Genomic DNA, 19,430 nt, shown 5'->3' with positions numbered 1-19,430 from the left:
TTAAATCATTTCTTCCCTTTAGCTGCAGGAACAACAGGAATATGTGACACCGCATGAAAACGTGCACTCTCCTGTGCCCTATAAAGCAATGGCATCACCACACCTCAAACATAGGGATGAAAACCATATCCTAAATGAGCTTCCTGAGTCAGGAAATGGCAATATCACAAACATGGAGGCTGCAGAAGCAAATGAGCACACAGAGGCAACAGAGAGCTGCAATGAAAAGACTGTAGAGCCTGTGTCTGAGGTCTCAGGTAATTGATTTTGTAATAAACGTGATTGTATGTGTGTGTATGTACATATGTATGTAACTAAACATAAATATAAACATAAATAAATACAAAAAAAACCTATGCCAATATGTTTTCTTGAATGTTGATATTACTACTTGTGGCCCAGGTGTAATGCTCTGGACTTTTATTTGGGGGAGAGCAGATCACCATGCAAAACTGTGTTAAACTGTGTAGTTTCTGATGATTCAGGTTGGATGCATTGATTCGCTAATTTATCAATTGGCCTGATTGATTGAATCTGTATGTAAGTGGGGCGAGAGGCGGCTTATGACGCACACTAGTTGTGATCTAATCTCCTGAGGGACATTTATCATTGGTTAATCATTAAATCAACCAGGCTACCTTTCTGTATTGTTTTATGTGTGCTTACCTTAAGGTGGCCATACACGGGTCGATAAAAGCTGCCGACAGACCAAGTCTGCAGCTTATTGGCCAGTGTATGGGGCCCTCTGATTGGCTTCCCTGAACGATATCTGTCCGAAAGATGTCAATTGGGCAGGGCTAAAAATCCCAGAATCCTAGGGCCCACGATCGGATCAGCCTGATATCGCCCACCTCAAGATGGGCATGTTGGAGAGAGATCCGCTCGTTTGGCAACATCTCAAAACAAGCAGATCTCTCTGTGTATGGCCACCTTTTGTATTTAAAGGAAAACTATACCCCCAAAATGAATACTTAAGCAACAGATAGTTTATATCAAATTGAATGACATATTAAAGAATCTTACCAAACTGGAATATATATTTACATAAATATTGCCCTTTTACATCTCTTGCCTTGAACCACCATTTCGTGACTCTATCTGTGCTGCCTCAGAGATCACCTGACCAGAAATACTACAACACTAACTGTAACAGGAAGAAGTGAGGAAGCAAAAGGCAGAACTCTGTCTGTTAATTGGCTCATGTGACCTTACATGTGGTTTGTATGTGTGCACAGTGAATCTTACGATCTCAGGGGGCGGCCCTTATTTTTTAAAATGGCAATTTTCTATTTATGATTACCCAATGGCACATACTACTAAAAAAGTATATTATTATGATAATGGTTCATTTACATGAAGCAGGGTTTTACACATGAGCTGTTTTACTCAGTATCTTTTAATAGAGACCTACATTGTTTGGGGGGTATAGTTTTCCTTTAAGGTTTCGTAACAATACTGTAGCTTGGCTGGTTTCTCTTCAAGAAGAAAGCAGCGTTCCTGACCACAGTTCTATCTATAAAATAATTCTAAATTCAAGGGTGAAGGAATTCTTTGTTCCACCTGCGCTCAAAAAGACAGCAGAAGTGAATATTTAATCACTGTGACCCACTTTATAGATGCTAAGTAAATTATGTGCTGTGTCCATTTAGCATGAATAAAAGAGCTACAAATTAAATATTGTGTATTTTTTTATTATTTTGTGCAGTCCCTGAGGAAACTCCTGTTCCTGCTGATGTTATCGAGGACACTACAGATTCTGTCTACAAAGGTATGTATATTTGTATATAGGTTTATAATGTATTTTCTTATGTTGAAAAGTGTCCGCCCATTGGCCAAGAGCCTTGTACATGTTTACTGGAAGTTATAGTATCTGACTGAGTAGATCTAATACATCTGAATCTGTGACTATAATAAATAAACACACCCCATGCAAAATCTTACTCTGCATCATCAGCCTCTTGCACCATTAAAACAGGACAAGTAAACTGACTAGTTCACCGTGATTTCCCAGAAATATATTTAAAGCTTTGCAGCCCTACTGGAGGCATGCATGGTATGTGGATTCTCCCACACCTGTAAAATGCTGGAGACATTTCATTAACATGTGGTTTTTGAAACTCTTGCATTTCTCACTCTTACTTTGCAGAGGAGGAGGAGAACAAAGCTGTAAATGAAACTATCACATCTGAAGCTGAGTCTGGTGACCTCCCACCCACTCTGAATCTTCCTGAAAGCAGCCAAACCAATGGAATTTCAGATGATGGGCAGTCTGTGTCTTCTACAGATAACCTGGTAATGACATGTTGACTTAATTCATAATTCTTGAAAAAAATGACTACTTCAAGGTTAGTTGGGTTAAATGTCATTACATGGAGAGCACATGAGCTTCCAGGCTTCTCTTGCAGTCAGCCTCAGACAACCTAGCCAGAGCTTACAGTGGCCCATGCAGTTTTGTAACTTCTTATAAAGCTCTCCTATAGAGTCTTGGGCCCCTCAGCCATTATGTGAGAATGCTGTTGCTTATGTGCATGAATAGTTTTTGATAAATTTGAACTCCATTCTACATGTGAAACCCTGACCAACCCCCCCCATGTATGACTGACCTGCACCCCGCATTACTTCTGCTCCCTCCCTCACCACATGAGTAAAGAACAATCCTTCCTATTGCAGAGAAAACTGAACTTACTGCCAAAATATATTTTGGCTTTTGCAGCACTGCATGTGTGCCTTTTAGGCAAAAAAACACTCCTGAATGGGAAATAAAATATGTTATTTAAGGCTGTTTTGACATCAGAATCCTAATACCTTTTTTTTCTATGATTTCTACTGTCTAGGAGTCTGATTCTCTCCATGGTCAGAACTCTGGTGCGAAATTCTCCCATATCCTACAGAAAGATGCCTTCCTTGTATTCCGATCACTCTGCAAACTTTCCATGAAACCCCTCGGTGAAGGCCCACCAGATCCCAAGTAAGCATATACTTCTGGATATTGTTTTAGGGCAGAGACACACGCTGCAATTCAAGCAGATTACTCGCCGGAAACAAATCTCCTCTTCTTTGGGGCAACTAATCTCCTCGAACAGCCTTCCCTGCTTTCCCGCTGGCTAGAATGAAATTGCCGGCGGGATGGCACTCAGAGCGATTCGTTTTCCGAAGTTGCCCGAAGTTGCCTCACGAGGAAACTTCAGGCGACTTTGGAAAACGAAGCGCTCCAAGGGCCATCCCGCCAGTGTGTCTCTGCCCTTAAGGGAAAGTTTACCCTGTACTGTATTGATTCTGGTTGAGGCTGGTCAATTTTGTTACTGAATCTTAAAGTTGTTTTTTCTCACCCCCTAAGGTCCCATGAGCTGCGTTCTAAAATTATTTCCCTTCAGCTTCTCCTGTCAGTATTGCAGAGCGCAGGTCCAGTATTCAGAACGCATGAAATGTTCATTAATGCAATCAAGCAGTACCTCTGTGTGGCACTCTCGAAAAATGGAGTGTCCTCCGTGCCTGATGTCTTCGAACTCTCACTTGCCATATTTCTCAGTTTGCTGTCAAACTTTAAAATGCATTTGAAAATGCAGGTCGAGGTAAGGATAACTAGCAGGTTTAACTATCTTTAATGTGTTTATTGTTCTAATACAGCCAGGGTTTAAGATTATACCACACTGGGGGTGCAGTGAAGTTTACAGGTCCCAGAGGTATCCAAACATGAAATTTGTTATATGGGTTATCTTCTCTGAGGCTTGGATAGTGGATCTATTATCCGGAATGCTTGTTATCAGAGTTTTTCCAGATAAAGGGTCTTTCTGTAATTTGTATCTCCATATTATGTCTACTTTAAAATGAATTATGCATTAAAAAAAAAATATTATTGTTTTGCCACCAATATGGATTTATGCAGCTTAGTTAGGATCAAGTACAAGGTACTGTTTCATTGTTACAGTAATAAAGGAAATCAATTAAAAAAATAAAAAAATAATTATTTAATTAAAATGTAATCTGTGGGAGATGGTCTTCCCGTAATTTGAAACTTTCTGGATTATGGATTTTATGCCTGGATTAGTATTCCTAGCCAGAGCCTTTCTTTTCACTATAAAATATTTTCTACTAACTAAAGGCAATAGCTTAATGTAATAAGAGGCTCTAGGTTTGCTTCAGGTTACTAACCCATAGCAGCCAATCAGATGGATTTTAATAAGCAGACTAGACTATTCTACATACTTATATCAAGTATGAATATTACTAAAAATGGTTCCTTATCTGAAAGTTGCACCTTTTTTCAATTATTGCTTTCTAAAGGTCTTCTTTAAGGAAATCTTCTTAAATATTTTGGAGACCTCTTCAAGTTCGTTTGAACATAAGTGGATGGTTATACAGACGCTAACAAGGATTTGCGCAGGTATGAAGACAATACAAAAACTAAAAGGTTAACCCTCAGCGCTGTGAAATATGTTGGCGCTATAAAAATACATGTTAATAATAAAAATATAAGTTATTTCTCAAAAAAAATTAAATAAATTCAAACACAAAATGTGCTCTTTATTTTATACCCTTAGATGCTCAATGTGTGGTGGATATTTATGTGAACTACGACTGTGATTTAAATGCTGCTAATATATTTGAACGACTCGTTAATGATTTGTCTAAAATCGCTCAGGGAAGAAGCGGACATGAGCTTGGAATGACTCCACTGCAGGTAATTCAGCATAAGCAACCCATCTCACTTTTCTCCTTCTAGCAGTCAAATGCTTGCGTTAGGAGAAAATAATAATAATAAACAGTCATATTAAATAACTTTTGATGGAAGATTCCATGTTCGTTTAATAAATTAATCAAATCTCTGTGTTTATGCCTAGGAGCTTTGCCTCAGAAAGAAAGGATTGGAATGCTTGGTGTCCATACTTAAGTGTATGGTGGAATGGAGCAGAGATCTCTATGTGAATCCAAACTTTCAATCCAATCTTGGTAAGAACTGGGTTTCATAAGAGCAATCAGGGAATGGAATTGGAATAAAATACAGACAGTCCCCGGGTTACATACGAGATAGGGTCTGTAGGTTTGTTCTTAAGTTGAATTTGTATGTAAGTTAAAACAAATACAGGTATAGGACCTATTATGCAGAATGCTCGGGACCTGGGGTTTTCCCAATAACGGATCTTTCCGTAGTTTGGATCTTCATACCTTCAGTCTACTAGAAAATCATGAAATAACCCTAATAAGCTGGTTTTGCTTCCAACAAGGATTAATTATACAGGTATAGGATCCCTTATCCGGTAACCCGATATCCAGAAAGCTCCGAATTACAGAATGGCTGTCTCCCATAGACTCTATTTTATCCAAATAATCCAAATTTTTTGTGTAATAATAAAACAGTCGCTTGTACTTGATCCCAACTAAGAAATAATTAATCTTTATAGGAAGCAAAACCAGCCTATTGGCTTTATTTAATGTTTAAATGAATTTCTAGTAGACTTAAGGCATGAAGACCCAAATTACGGAAAGATACGTTATCCTGAAAACCCCAGGCCCTGAGCATTCTGGATAACAGGTTCCATACCTGTATTTTAGTTTGGCTACTGTTTTATTATTACAGAGAAAAAGGAAATCATTTTTAAATATTTAGATTATTTCATTATAATGGAGTCTTTGGGAAGCGGCCATTCTGTAATTTGGAGCTTTCTGGATTATGGATCCCATACCTGTACATTTACTTATTAAATTCAATTTAGTATGTATTTTTACGTTTCTGTGCTCTGCAGTAGACCGCACACACCTTACGGGATTGGGGCAGGTAAATGCTAATAAAAGTCAAGCAAAACGCAATCTGTTACTGTAACAGCCTCCGTCTCACTGTGTGAGTTCTAAGTAAGTCGGATATATGTAACTTGAGGACTCCATGTTCTGTTCTTACTTAAAGGTGAACAGTAGTGAAAAAAACTGTGGTTGCATAAATTATTTTCCCAATAGTTAATTTGTGAGTGCTGTCAACTTTTTTCCCCTTCTGCACACCCCTGAAATCCTGGACCAACAGCAGGAGCAGGTGGTTGCACCGCTTAAAATTGTACTGTTGCAGGAGCATGTGTCATTGCCCTTATTATCTGGATAACCTGAAAGTATGTCTATGGTAGAGATTTTAGCACTGCAACCCTAGCTGTTGTATGCAGCAACTAGGGATGCACCAAATCCAGGATTCAGTTCGGGGTTCGGCCTTTTTCAGCAGGATTCGGCCGAACCGAATACAAATCCTAATTTGCATATGTAAATAAGGGGCGGGTAGGGAAATCATGTGACTTTTCATCACAGAAGAAGAAAGTTTTCCACTTTTCACTTCCTGCCCCTAATTTGCATCCCTAGCAGCAACAGACATAATAACAACAATGTTATTATGTAGCAGTTAATATGCATGCTAATTGTCCTTGCCATAATTTATGTTTCTTCTATTTAGGCCAGGAGAAAAACTCTGACCCTGAAAGCTGCGAAAATAAAACGCCGGAAACCACAGGCAGAAGGTACAGCGTAAGCTCTAGGGATTCGACCGTATCCTCAGGAATTGGCAGCACCAGCACCCAGACATCCATTCCAGATGACCCAGAGCAGTTTGAAGTGATTAAACAGCAGAAGGAGATTATTGAGCATGGTATAGAATTGTAAGTTCTTGGTTCCATATTTTTGCCAACATATTTATATCGTAACTGACCTAGTTGGGCTGGGTCGTATTTTTGCTTCCCCTATTCTTCCTGTGCTAGTCAGGTAAAAGCTAACTGCTGAATGATAGTTGTGGTTACTTGAGCAAGCTAATACTGCTGTCTTCATTTTACGTATTTGTATGAACTCAACCCCATAAAATTAGGCATCTTTCTCCTGCTGTAACCTGCTGGTGTAAATAGATTGTCAGTAAATACAGTTTACAACTTTTTCCCATTCAGATTTAACAAGAAGCCAAAAAGAGGGATTCAGTATTTACAGGAGCAAGGTATGCTTGGAACAATGCCGCAGGACATTGCTCAGTTTTTGCACCAGGAGGACCGCCTGGATTTTGTAAGCATCTTGTACCATTGTTCCTATTTCTATTCTGAGAAAGAGATCAATTCTTTGTCTTTCAGTATATATTTTTAAATTAAAAAAAATAAATAAAAATAAAAGAAAGCAAAATTTTGTGTTTAAAAACAAAAAACAAATCTGCCCTTGTATGGCCACCTTTAAACTAGTGTTCGATAGATCCCATAGAAAACGTGCTCATAATTAAGTCACACATCTGAGGTAATCCCATGCAGATCTTTTAAAACAACGTCTTAATAAATCAGGATTCAGATAAAAACAAAATAGTTTTATCTGTAATGCAGTTCAGTAACATTTTCAGTGTGCAGTGTAACATGTGAAGTATTGGACCCCCAGTGACATAACACCTTGACTGTATGTAGATTCCTGCAATAGTCTGCTGACCCCTGGGCTAGAGGATCTAGAGACAGACCCTGTGGCAATATTCAGAGCTACTGTGAAAAAGCAGCATTTCCTCTTCTCCAGCCTTAGGGTAAGGGCACACCTGGTGAATCGGGGAGATTTAGTTGCCTGGCGACTAATCACCTCTTCTTTGGGGCGACTAATCTCCCCAAACGGCTTCCCCCTGTCTTCTGCCGGCTATGATGAAAAATTGCCTGCGGCATGGCACACGCAGTGCTTTGTATTCCAAAGTCGCCCGAAGTTTCCTCATGAGGCAACTTTGCGTGACTTCGGAAAACGAAGAGCCACGTGTGCCATGCAGCAGGTGATTTTTGATTCAAGCAGTGGAAGACTGGGGAAAGCCGTTCGGGGAGATTAGTCGCCCCAAAGAAGAGTAGTAAGACAAAACAGAGGCGCCAAAAGGATAAAATTAGCTAAAAACACTTAAAAACCCAATAGGTAATTCAGAGGAGGTAGTAGTGGACTTACCTTCTCCAAGCAGACCCCAACGAAAGTGGTAATTTTCAGTAATAGTTTATTCACAAAACAGTATTGCTATAACTGCAATACTGTTTTGTGAATAAACTATTACTGAAAGGTAAGTCCACTACTACCTCCTCTGAATTACCCATTGGGTTTTTAAGTGTTTTTAGCTAATTTTATCCTTTTGGCGCCTCTGTTTTGTCTTACTACTATATCGAGTCCACCTCGAGTGGAGGGGTATCATCCCCTTTTTCGTCTTCTACAGAGAGCGACGTCTTATTCCTGAGTGGGGTCAGGATAATCTCCCCACCTGCCTATACAGTGGTTGCCTATCGGTAACCCTGGCTTGTGAGTATTAACTTGTTTACTCTACCATTACTCCTTGTAAAAACATATTACACTATTGGGGCTCTTGGTGTTCCTTTTTGTCTTCATTTTATACAAGCCCCAAAGAAGAGGCAGTTAGTCGCCAGGCGACTAAATCTCCCCGAATCGCCAGGTGTGCCCTTACACTAAGGGTGAAGACACACAGAGCTACTAGCAGCAGCTACTTGTCGTGGCTACAAAATAGACAATAGTGATAACTGGCTTTGTGAAAACACTATTTTTAGCAGAGGCAATTCTCAGTATCAGTGTCTGTGGCAGGGTATTTTGTAGCTTCTACTAGTAGTTCCAGAACTACTAGTAGCAACTACTTGTTGTGGCTACAAAATACCCTGCCATAGACAAAACTGAGAATTGCCTCTGCTAAAACACACATAATGTCTTTGCAAAGCAAGTTATTACTATTGTCTATTTTATAGCCGAGACAAAAAGTTGCTGCTAGTAACTCTGTGTGTCTTCACCCTTGAAGTGTGTTGATACTGGTGTACCAACAGATTACTGCCTTTGGCTCATTACATCTTAAAAATTCAACCCTCAATCATTCTGTTGTCCCTGCACTTTGGCAAAAAAAAGGTCTCTAAAACTGATTTTATTTCCTTTTAATTTTACAGACCCAGATAGGGGAGTTTGTGGGTGAAAACAACAGGTTTAACAGAGAAGTGATGTATGCTTATGTGGATCAGTTAGATTTCTGCGACAAAGACTTTGTGTCTGCTTTGCGTATGTTCCTGGAAGGATTCCGTCTACCCGGTGAAGCTCAAAAGATTGACAGATTAATGGAAAAATTTGCTGCTCGATATTTAGAATGTAACCAGGGGTAGGTATAACTGTTCCAACAAAAAAAGATTGATTCAGTGTGTAACACAAATGCCAACAAAAGCAATAACACAACATTTGGAATATGTAAGTCTTGGTTGTAGTTTAACAGACGTTCATTTTATGTCTTTATAGCCAGACCTTGTTTGCTTGCGCTGACACTGCCTATGTCCTGGCATATTCCATTATTATGTTGACAACAGATCTGCACAGTCCCCAGGTATTTCTTTTCATGTGTTTCATATATATGTATATATGTATATAATGTATAGTTAATTTCATAAGAGCCTCATTCATCTTTCCTCCCTTCCATTAATTAGGTAAAAAATAAAATGACCAAGGAACAGTATATCAAAATGAACAGGGGCATCAATGACAGCAAAGATCTGCCTGAGGAGTACTTATCATCTATCTATGATGAGATTGAAGGGAAGAAAATTGCAATGAAGGAAACAAAGGAACATACCATAGCAACCAAGTCAACAAAACAAGGTGAGACATACTTTAAAAAACAATGTTTAAAACTTGCAGAATTAATCCTACTTTAAATCTGTGTGGTACAAATCCCAATATATGATATACAATGAGCAGTGATATTCTTTCTTATTCAGGTGTTGCTAGCGAGAAGCAAAGAAGGTTGCTATATAATATGGAAATGGAACAAATGGCTAAAACAGCCAAGGCACTAATGGAGGCTGTAAGTCATGCAAAAGCTCAGTTTACCAGTGCAACCCATCTGGATCACGTGAGACCTATGTTTAAAGTAAGTGCTGCCTTAGTGGTTACCACTTGCATGCTTTTTGTCTTAACATCTTGGGAACTAGTAGGAAGGATTATTTGAATTGTGGTTGGATATATGGATAGAGCTTACACTTTAGCACCTAGGCCAATCAGATTGAGAGTTTTGATTGATAATTCTTTCTGCTTTTTTAAAGCTTGTTTGGACTCCACTGCTTGCTGCTTTCAGCATAGGCCTTCAGAACTGCGATGATAGTGAAGTAGCCAACCTCTGCTTGGAAGGGATACGATGTGCAATCAGAATATCATGTATTTTTAACATGCAGGTTAGTATCATAACATTTTGCTTTCCATATGACCTCTGCGTTGTTAGTTCTGAGCAGGTTGGCATTTTCTTCAATGATAGTAAGTTTCATTTATTTTGGTATTAGCCATTATGTGTCTGATATTTCTAATAAAATGAAGAATCTGTTGGATCATTGGGGATAGTAAGTGCTATTATTTAAACTGTGCCTTTTTTTTTTGCCCAGCTTGAAAGGGATGCATATGTCCAGGCTCTGGCCCGGTTTTCGCTGCTGACAGCCAGCTCCAGTATTACAGAAATGAAGCAGAAGAACATAGACACCATTAAAACCCTCATCACTGTGGCCCATACAGATGGAAACTACCTCTCCAGTTCCTGGCATGAGGTATGGAGTAAGATACCGTATACAGTCATTTTCTTTGTAGATTGGACAGATTCATAAAGCAGATTTCAGAAGAGCTGGTCTTGTGGTCCATCATGTGTAACATTACATGATGCAACATTTCTAAATCTGTATATTGGGAAAGTAGACCTTGTTTTTGTAAAGATATACTAGTAAACAGTTTGTGCAAATCTAGGGGCAGCCATAAAGCATGCTGCACATTGGGAGTTTAAGCCAATGGCCCTTTTCAGTAAATGCTTTGAGCAGTCTCGTGAATTTCTGGGTCAGACAGGTAACTTGTGCTTCTTGGTCATGTAGATGTAGCTGTCATGTATGCTTTACCTGTTAAAGGAGTTGTTCACCTTTAAAATACCTTTTAGTATGATGTAGAGAGTGCAATTCTGAGACAATTTGCAATTGGGTTTCATTTTTTATTAATTGTAGTTTTTGAGTTATTTAGCTTCTTATTCAGCAGTTCTCCAGTTTGCAATTTCAGCAGTCTGGTTGCTAGGGGCCAAATTACCCTAGCAACCATGCATTGATATGAATAAGAGACTGGAATATGAATAGGAGAGGCCTGAATAGAAAGATGAGTAATAAAAAAATAGCAATAAAAATAAATTTTTAGTGTTACAGAGCATTTGTTTTTAGATGGGATCAGTGACCCCCATTTGAAAATTGGAGTCAGAAGAAGAAAGTAAATCATTCAAAAACCATACTGAAGAGCAATTGAAAAGTTCCGTAGAACTGGCCATTCTATAACATACTAAAAGTAAACTTGAAGGTGAACCACCCCTTTAATTTTCTAGAGACTTTCTGGGAGATTATTCCGGTAGTTTGTTTGGTATTTACATTTTTTTTGCAAACATATAAAGCAAAAACCCACCTGCTACTTCTAATTGCCAGTTCTTGCATACTCCTTTTTATTCTTATGGAGCACATTGTATGTTTTGTATGGCCTCTAGCATGAATTTACAGCTCCAGGTATGTCAATGCCACCTAATCATGTTGTTTGCAATAGTGCATGTTTTATAGAATGCAGTTGTCACTTTCATACGGAAGACTTTCTCTTTTATCAATGCACTAGATTTTGAAATGCATCAGCCAGCTGGAACTTGCTCAGCTCATTGGAACAGGGGTAAAAACACGCTACATTTCCGGTACAGGGCGCGAAAGAGAAGGAAGTATCAAAAGCTACACATCTGGTGGAGAGGAGTTTATGGGCTTGGGCTTAGGTGAGTTGTAAAGTTGTGCAGGCAAGTTAAAGGGGACCCGTCACCAAAAAATAATTATTCCAAATCCTATTTTATCACGTTAGTCGAGTTAAATGAACTTTAATTACACTATATAAATTATTTGAATCTTGTTTCCTTCGTTCTGGGAATTTATAATTATAGCAAGCAGGCAGGAGCCATTTTGTAGACACTGTTATTAAGACAAGCTTTGCATCATCTCAGAATCTTGTTTGTGCACCACAATGGGGGACCTGATGTCCATCCCCATGTCCTGGTTACACAATTAAATGGTAAAGAGAGAGGCGGAATGTGTGGATAGAAGTGACATCTAGGAAGTGCTGAATGGAAAGTGAAAGTAATTGTCTGCCCGCCTCTATGCCTAAGGCATGGAGGAGGGGCAGACAATATTTGATTGACAGCTATGAATGCTTTAATAAAAAAAAAAAAAAATTTCATGTTTAATTTGAAAAGGACTTTTATTATACAGCTTTTTATGTCGGGTGACAGGTCCACTTTAGTAGAACAACAGGACTTTGACATAGATAATGATATACTTGGATTGGTTGCAATTGGTCTATTGTTTTGTTTGTGGGTTTTAAAAATGTAATTGTTTGTTCTCCAGCAATTACTTTTGCAATTGAAATGATTATCAAGCTGCCAATTTCATCAAGCAAGCTGATGTGATTAAAAAATATTTAGAATGGTAAAAAAGCAGTTTGTATGTTGAACTTTATTGCAAACTCTCTTGTTTTTTTTCTTCTTTTTCCTTCTGTAAACTTTATTGGAAAAGAATAAAACAATATTTAGAATGGTAAAAATGTAGCATTTGGTTTAATCTGCATTTTGCAGGCAGTAAACTTAAAATATCTGCCTATTTTTTTATTGGAAGTTGATTATTTAAGTTGCATTAAACTGTAACTTCCCTGCCTGTATAGGTTCCCTTAAATTGTATTTGATTTTTATAGGCAACTTGGTTGGTGTGGGAGTTGATAAGAAACAGATGACTAGTTTCCAGGAGTCTGTTGGAGAAACAAGTTCTCAAAGTGTTGTTGTAGCAGTGGACAGGTAAGTGATTAGAGACATTTATTTATTTGAACACAATAGAATAATACAGAGTTGTTCGCAGGGAGCATGCTTGTTGTTTAGGCCTAATTGTGAAGAAATAGCAATATAACCAAATTGTCTGTAGTGGAATAGACTGCCTTAATCCTCTTAATTTGCAGTCTAGGACCAAAACTGCCATCGCAGTACAAAGATATATCAGTGCCTAAACACTGATTAAATTCATAGTTATGGAAAAATGTATTCAATTTTAAAGGGACGCTATAATGTTAAGTTTTATTTAGGCACCACCAAAGTTAGAACATTAACATGTTCCATACATAAACATGTAACACGTGTAAAATAAAATACTTTTGTTTTGCAGGATTTTTACCGGATCAACTAGACTGGATGGATATGCTATTGGTTAGTATCTCTTTGTTTTATTTACATAAGAGAAGTTCAATTATAAGTTCGAATCTCCAGAACGTTGTATTCCCAGTCCAGCAATCGTTAGGGCTCTCCTCTGCCCCAATAAAAGACAATGTTCAGGGTTTGATTACTGTGCACCTCCAAAAACGTTATTCGTTGAGGGGGGAAAAAAACAAAAGCAGGAAAGTAATATTGTGTAGTACTTGATTTTGTGTATAGTGATAATTATATTAAACAAACATATAGTGGATATATATAAGAAAATAAATAAAATATAAAAAATGAAGATGCAAAAATGAAAAAGTGAAGAAAGCGAACAAAAAGAAAAAAATTGATATAATAGAACCTACACTTTGGATCGTATCGATAGCTTTTGGTTATAGTGAAATAGAAATCAAACTTTTAAAACCACAGTACTCCCGGTGGTATTGTGATTGACCCGGTGGTATATTGTACTCACGAGACATGAGTCAATGCAGGCATTGAATATTAATCTTCTTTTTGTCCTTACTTGGGCAAAAATAAAGTGACATGTGCAGAAGCATTTTTTAAGGCTTCGATAAATATTTAAAAATACACTCACAAACGTTCTTGATAAAACTGCATGCAGAGTCAGTAAAATCTCTGTGTGTTGCTCCCGGTTTCTCAGCGTCCTTTACAGTTGACTGCGCATATCCAAAACACGCTTCCGCAATCCTCAGAACATAGTTGTCATCGCTGACGCGTTTCGCCGTACTGGCTTCTTCCTAAAGTGATGAGGTGCGCAGTAATCAAACCCTGAACATAAGAGAAGTTAGTTTGTATCGCTCCAATTTCTATGAACTAGGATGCCCAACATTATCAAACAGCATTTGGCAAGAGGGGAGTTGGGTCATTGGTTCTAATTTGTTTCATTGGTCCTGAATAGTTTCATTGGTTCTGAGTTGTTTCATTGACTACCCCGCAGGGCTTCTCACTAGGAGAAGCACTTCAGCTAAAGAGACATACATTTTGCAGTCCAAATAATAGATCACCTATCTGTATTACTGCCCATAGCAGGGAAGTGAAATCTACTACTTAAACCTTACTAGTGTATTGATAACTTCGATCTGATTACAGTTGACTTTGTCCGGTGTCTGTGCGCCGTCTCAATGGACGAACTGGCATCCGTGCACCATCCGCGAATGTTCAGCTTGCAGAAGATTGTTGAGATTTCTTACTACAATATGAATCGAATCCGATTGCAGTGGTCCAGGATATGGCAAGTGATTGGAGACCATTTCAACAAGGTGCCTTGTAGCCTTTATCTATATCTTTTGTTATTGCTGCTCCTCTGAGTTTTCAGCGAGTGAGTCTGTGTTCCTCCAGTTTATATAATTCCCTGCCCATCTCTCTCCTGCCAACTCTGTGCTCCCTCCTCATTTGCTTTGCTACCTGTCTGTTTCACTCCCCCACCCCCGTGGTCTTTCCTTGCCCTCTCTGCCTTCACAATTCTTTCCCACTCTGTCTCTTTCTTATCCACCTTCTATGAGGTTTCTCCCTGTCTGCATCCAGGGCTGGATTTACAAAGTGGGCGCCCCTAGGCCCGCTGCCAGTAATGATGTGCGGGCCGACCTGATACCCGCGGGTCGGGTGTTTTTTGCCCGGCCTCGCACGCTCTTTTCTGGGTTGCGGACGGATTCGGGTTCAGCTCTTCTTACTACTCTCCCTGCCTGCGACCTTCCAAATGCCGACTTCCAGGTTGAGTTTTTATAGACGTGCGCCTCTCACCCCGCCCCTTTTGTGACATCATCGGCGGGGCGTATCTATAAAAGAGATCTGGAAGTTGAACTCGAGCAGGCGTGGGTGGTGGGAGGTCGGGTTGCAGGCGGGCGCGGGTCGGGAAAAGCCCGATCCGCACATCACTAATTCCAAAATCTAAGTTTAAGGTTCCTCCTGGCTCAGTAATTCAGGTGCAGACTCTGAACTGTTAGTATTTTGCAACATTGAGTTGATTTCTTTTCTCAGCAGCATCTATGGAGTATTAGCAACTATTGTATCAATTCTAACAGCTACCTTTAGGGCAAGGCCAGACGTGGCGTTTTTACGATGTGTTTCTCCTAGGTCTGCTTGGGGGACACAGGAACTATGGGTATAGCTAACACCACTAGGAGGCAGGACACAACAAAAAAGAAACTAATCCCTCCTCCTCCTGCTATACCCCAGCTCCCAGGCGGAGCCAGATTAGTTTTAGTTGTGTCCTCAGGAGGTTAGGACATGGACTCCTATTAGGAGTTAGTTTTTATTTATTTCTTTTATTACTTATTTTTATTACTTATTTTTATTATTCTCTTCAATGTGAGGCTGGAATGGGCATCCACACTGCGTGCTTTGTCTTCATTACCCCCTCCAACTGGATGTCTCCGGGGTCTATTGTGCTCTGGCACTGACCACCCAGGCTTTGGTTTTTATCCCCCCCTTCTACTACAGTGGGGGTGAACCGTCTGGCCGGTAGACTGCGCAGCACTGGGCAGGTAAGCATCACTTGATTTTTTTACCTTGCCATGTGTCCTGATCTATGTTATGCTAGTGATCAGCCTGCTTGCGCCCCTGCTGCTCCTTACGCTGCCTAATTTGCCTCAGTTTGGACGCATGCATTTCCTTTCTGCATCAGCGCTCATTCAGCACTGTCCGCAGCATCGGTAAGGCCGGTTTTTCCCCTCTCCAGACACGCGGCGCACCTTCTGTGCAAGCGCCGCATGGCGCCTCCTTACTTCCGCCCTGTCCTCCGCCAAACCGGAAGTGCGCGCACATTGCGCGTCACTTCTAAAGGGCGGTCCCCATCTTCGCGCCTTTTGCAGGAGTGAGACAGGGCGGAGAGGCAGTACCACGCACATTCACGGAGCAGCTTCTGGAGATCTTCCATTGGGCTACGGGTCTCCCTGTCAGTGGGATCTCCCTCACCCCTGCACTGCTTCCCATAGCACACACAGACAGACCTCCTGTGTTCCCGGATTTCACTGGGGGTTGGTTTAGGGCTCACCTCACTAGGCTCCTGGGCACCTAGTTAGAAGGATGTGTTTCTAGCCTCCTGTCCCCACCAGACATACTCCTGGGCACCTAGCTAGAAGGGGGGGGCCTTAGTCCTGTACCCCTGCTCCTTTGCAGACCCAGTGTTCCTTTTTTCAGGACCAGATTACCATTGACTAAAATTCTGAATTCTTTATTCTAGCACCATGTCTGAGGGTTCCAGTGACAACCTTTTTCCACGGACGGCAGTAACTGCTAAGGTGACCTTTTTGGCCTGTGCCAAATGCCGCAAACGTTTACCACTTGGTAACAAGGACCCTATCTGCTCCACGTGCAAGCCACCTGAGCCTGCTCCGGAAAATCCAGCACCCAGATCTCAGGTAAGCTTAGACAACCAAGGGGCTACAGCGGGTCCGGCCTCGGACCCCCCACCTCAGGGCTCCCCTCCACCGCCCCGGTGGGCTTCCCAGTTAGCCTCGGGCATTCCCAAGCTGGCCGATTCCTTGGACAGGCTCCTCGCTCGCTTGGATAATCCCAAGCCACCTAAGCGCAGGGCACCTTCCCCATCTGCATTGGACAGCGATGAGGAGTCCTTCTCCCATTCTCCCCTTCACATAGCCTCTGGAGATGACCAGTCTCTCTCTGATGGCGAACTTTCCCAGACTTCGGATCATGAAGAGGAGGATACCCCAAAGCTATCCTCTGAGGCTATTGATTCTCTTGTTTCCGCTGTTTTGGAAACCTTACACTTACAGGAACCTGGAACCAGTTCCGGTTCATCCTCGGGCCTCTTCAAGCGGAAGAACCGCCCTTCTCCTTCTTTTCCTTCCCATGATCAGCTCGATCAGATCATTCAACAAGAGTGGGACAAGCCCGAGAAGCGCTTTCAACCCAACAGACGCTTCCTTAAACTTTATCCTTTTCCCTCAGATATCACTGAGAAGTGGGCTTCTCCACCTTCGGTGGACGCTCCCGTGTCACGTCTTTCCAAGAATACAGCCCTGCCGGTTCCTGACGCAGCGTCCTTCAAGGATCCCATGGACAAGAAGATCGAGGGTCTCCTGCGTACCCTTTTCACCGCTACCGGCACATCTTTGCGTCCGGTCTTCGCTTCGGCTTGGGTGGCTAGGGCCATGCAGTCCTGGTCGGATGCTCTTTGTCGAGCTATTTCCTCCGGGGTTCCTCGAGAGGAACTCTCCGAACTTGCTTCTCAGATCAAGGAGGCCAGCGACTACCTTTGCGAAGCATCCCTTGATGCAGCTCAGGTGATAGGCCGTTCCTCCGCTCTGGCTGTTGCTGCCCGTCGATCTCTCTGGATGAAGCTTTGGTCCGCAGATTTTTCATCCAAGAAGTCCCTGACTTCCATTCCATTCAAGGGCAAGCTCCTCTTCGGTCCCGACCTTGACAAGCTCATCAGCCAGGCTACGGGAGGCAAAAGCACTCTTTTGCCCCAGCCTAAGACTCGCCCTTCCTTTCGCAAGGGAAGGAATTTTCGTGGCTCCCAGACCAAGTCGTCTAGGTCCCCCCCCCTAGACAATCTTCCAATTTCAGAGGGCGTTTTGGGAATAAGACCAAATCGTCATGGCAGTTCCGTAAGCCCTCCTCTAAGCCGGCCAACAAATCCTCTTCTGCCTGACTATCAACCCTTCGGGCCTCTGCCCGTCGGGGGAAGACTGCGGCACTTCGCCTCCGCTTGGACCACCCTCACTTCGGACTCCTGGGTGCACGAGGTGGTGACTCGGGGTTATCACTTAGAATTTTCCTCCCCTCCACCTCGCCGCTTTTTCATGTCCAGGCTTCCCCTAGACCCGCCCAAGGCTCGGGCGCTCAGAGAGGCCATCGACAACCTCCTTCGTTCGGACGTCATCATTCCAGTTCCTCCAGGAGAAAAATTCCAGGGCTACTATTCCAACCTTTTTGTGGTCCCCAAAAAGGACGGTTCTTCACGCCCTATCCTGGATCTCAAGGAACTCAATGCGTTCATCCGACCGAGGAAGTTCAAAATGGAGTCTCTCCGCTCCGTTATTGCTGCAATGTCTCCGGGCCAGTTCCTCGCTTCTCTCGACATCAAGGACGCGTACCTGCACGTCCCCATTTTCCCTCCCCATCGGAGGTTCTTGCGATTTGCTGTCCAAAACCAGCACTTCCAATTTTCAGCCCTCCCGTTTGGACTCACTTCAGCCCCGCGAGTCTTCACCAAGATCATGTCGGTGGCCACGGCATTGATCCGGACCTCAGGGGTGTCCATCACTCCTTACCTCGACGATCTCCTCATCAAGGCTCCGACCTTCCCAGCAGCCCAACAAGCAGTCCAACTGACCTTGGACCGGCTGCAGGAGCTGGGCTGGTACATCAACCTCGACAAGTCTTCCCTGTCGCCAAGTCAGTCGATGGTTTTTCTGGGGATGCTCTTCGATACACAGACGCAGACGGTGTCTCTTCCGTTGGACAAGGTCCTTCATCTTCGTTCCTTGGTCCGGTTACTTCTCTCCAAACCGAGGCACACGGCGAAGTTCTGCATGAAGGTCCTGGGAGTGATGGTGTCGACCATAGAAGCAGTCCCCTTCGCTCAATTCCATCTCCGGGAGCTTCAATGGAACATCCTCTCGGCGTGGAAACGCAGATCCCTTCTTCAGGAGATTCGCATATCACCCAGAACGAGAGCCTCTCTACACTGGTGGACTCTCTCCAGCCACTTGACCAAGGGCAGGCTTCTCGGGGACCCGCAGTGGCGCCTCCTCACCACGGACGCCAGTCTCTCCGGCTGGGGAGCAGTCCTAGAGGGACGGTCAGCACAGGGTCTCTGGTCCTCCGCGGAGCGACGTCTCCACATCAATCTTCTGGAGATTCGGGCCATCCGCCTGGCCCTGTTCCACTGGCAGCCTCTTCTAGCCGGCCAGGCGATCAGAATCCAGTCCGACAACGCCACAGCAGTGGCCTACGTGAATCATCAAGGCGGCACCAGAAGCAGGGGCGCTCTCAACGAGATCGGCCTCATCTTTCGCTGGGCGGAGACGCACCAGGCACATCTTTCCGCGATTTACATCCCGGGACTTCTCAATTGGGAGGCGGACTTTCTCAGCCGCCAATCCCTGGACCCGGGCGAGTGGTCCCTAAACGACGACGTTTTTTCTGCAAATCACCCAGAGGTGGGGCACTCCAGAGGTCGACCTCATGGCCTCTCGCCACAACCGGAAAGTGC

The 19,430-nt window shown here is 42.5% G+C and overlaps 1 protein-coding gene across 1 annotated transcript in view; it reads left to right on the top strand.

The window, feature by feature from the left end:
* Positions 1 to 19,430, top strand: part of LOC108700881 (brefeldin A-inhibited guanine nucleotide-exchange protein 2) — a 55,762-nt gene that overhangs the window by 16,357 nt on the left and 19,975 nt on the right. Inside the window, exons 6-25 of the mRNA XM_018234908.2 lie at positions 23 to 257; positions 1,706 to 1,768; positions 2,147 to 2,292; positions 2,835 to 2,968; positions 3,338 to 3,572; positions 4,285 to 4,384; positions 4,542 to 4,681; positions 4,842 to 4,950; positions 6,431 to 6,632; positions 6,912 to 7,023; positions 8,904 to 9,109; positions 9,244 to 9,328; positions 9,429 to 9,600; positions 9,720 to 9,871; positions 10,044 to 10,172; positions 10,377 to 10,535; positions 11,620 to 11,767; positions 12,733 to 12,832; positions 13,194 to 13,234; positions 14,339 to 14,508. Coding sequence (XP_018090397.1) covers positions 23 to 257; positions 1,706 to 1,768; positions 2,147 to 2,292; positions 2,835 to 2,968; positions 3,338 to 3,572; positions 4,285 to 4,384; positions 4,542 to 4,681; positions 4,842 to 4,950; positions 6,431 to 6,632; positions 6,912 to 7,023; positions 8,904 to 9,109; positions 9,244 to 9,328; positions 9,429 to 9,600; positions 9,720 to 9,871; positions 10,044 to 10,172; positions 10,377 to 10,535; positions 11,620 to 11,767; positions 12,733 to 12,832; positions 13,194 to 13,234; positions 14,339 to 14,508 — 2,838 coding nt within the window. The remainder of the gene's footprint in view (positions 1 to 22; positions 258 to 1,705; positions 1,769 to 2,146; positions 2,293 to 2,834; positions 2,969 to 3,337; positions 3,573 to 4,284; positions 4,385 to 4,541; positions 4,682 to 4,841; positions 4,951 to 6,430; positions 6,633 to 6,911; positions 7,024 to 8,903; positions 9,110 to 9,243; positions 9,329 to 9,428; positions 9,601 to 9,719; positions 9,872 to 10,043; positions 10,173 to 10,376; positions 10,536 to 11,619; positions 11,768 to 12,732; positions 12,833 to 13,193; positions 13,235 to 14,338; positions 14,509 to 19,430) is intronic.

Source organism: Xenopus laevis, chromosome 9_10L (genome assembly GCF_017654675.1).
Source record: "Xenopus laevis strain J_2021 chromosome 9_10L, Xenopus_laevis_v10.1, whole genome shotgun sequence".
Classification (NCBI taxonomy): Eukaryota; Metazoa; Chordata; class Amphibia; order Anura; family Pipidae; genus Xenopus; species Xenopus laevis.
This window is presented reverse-complemented; position numbering and strand designations above follow the sequence as displayed.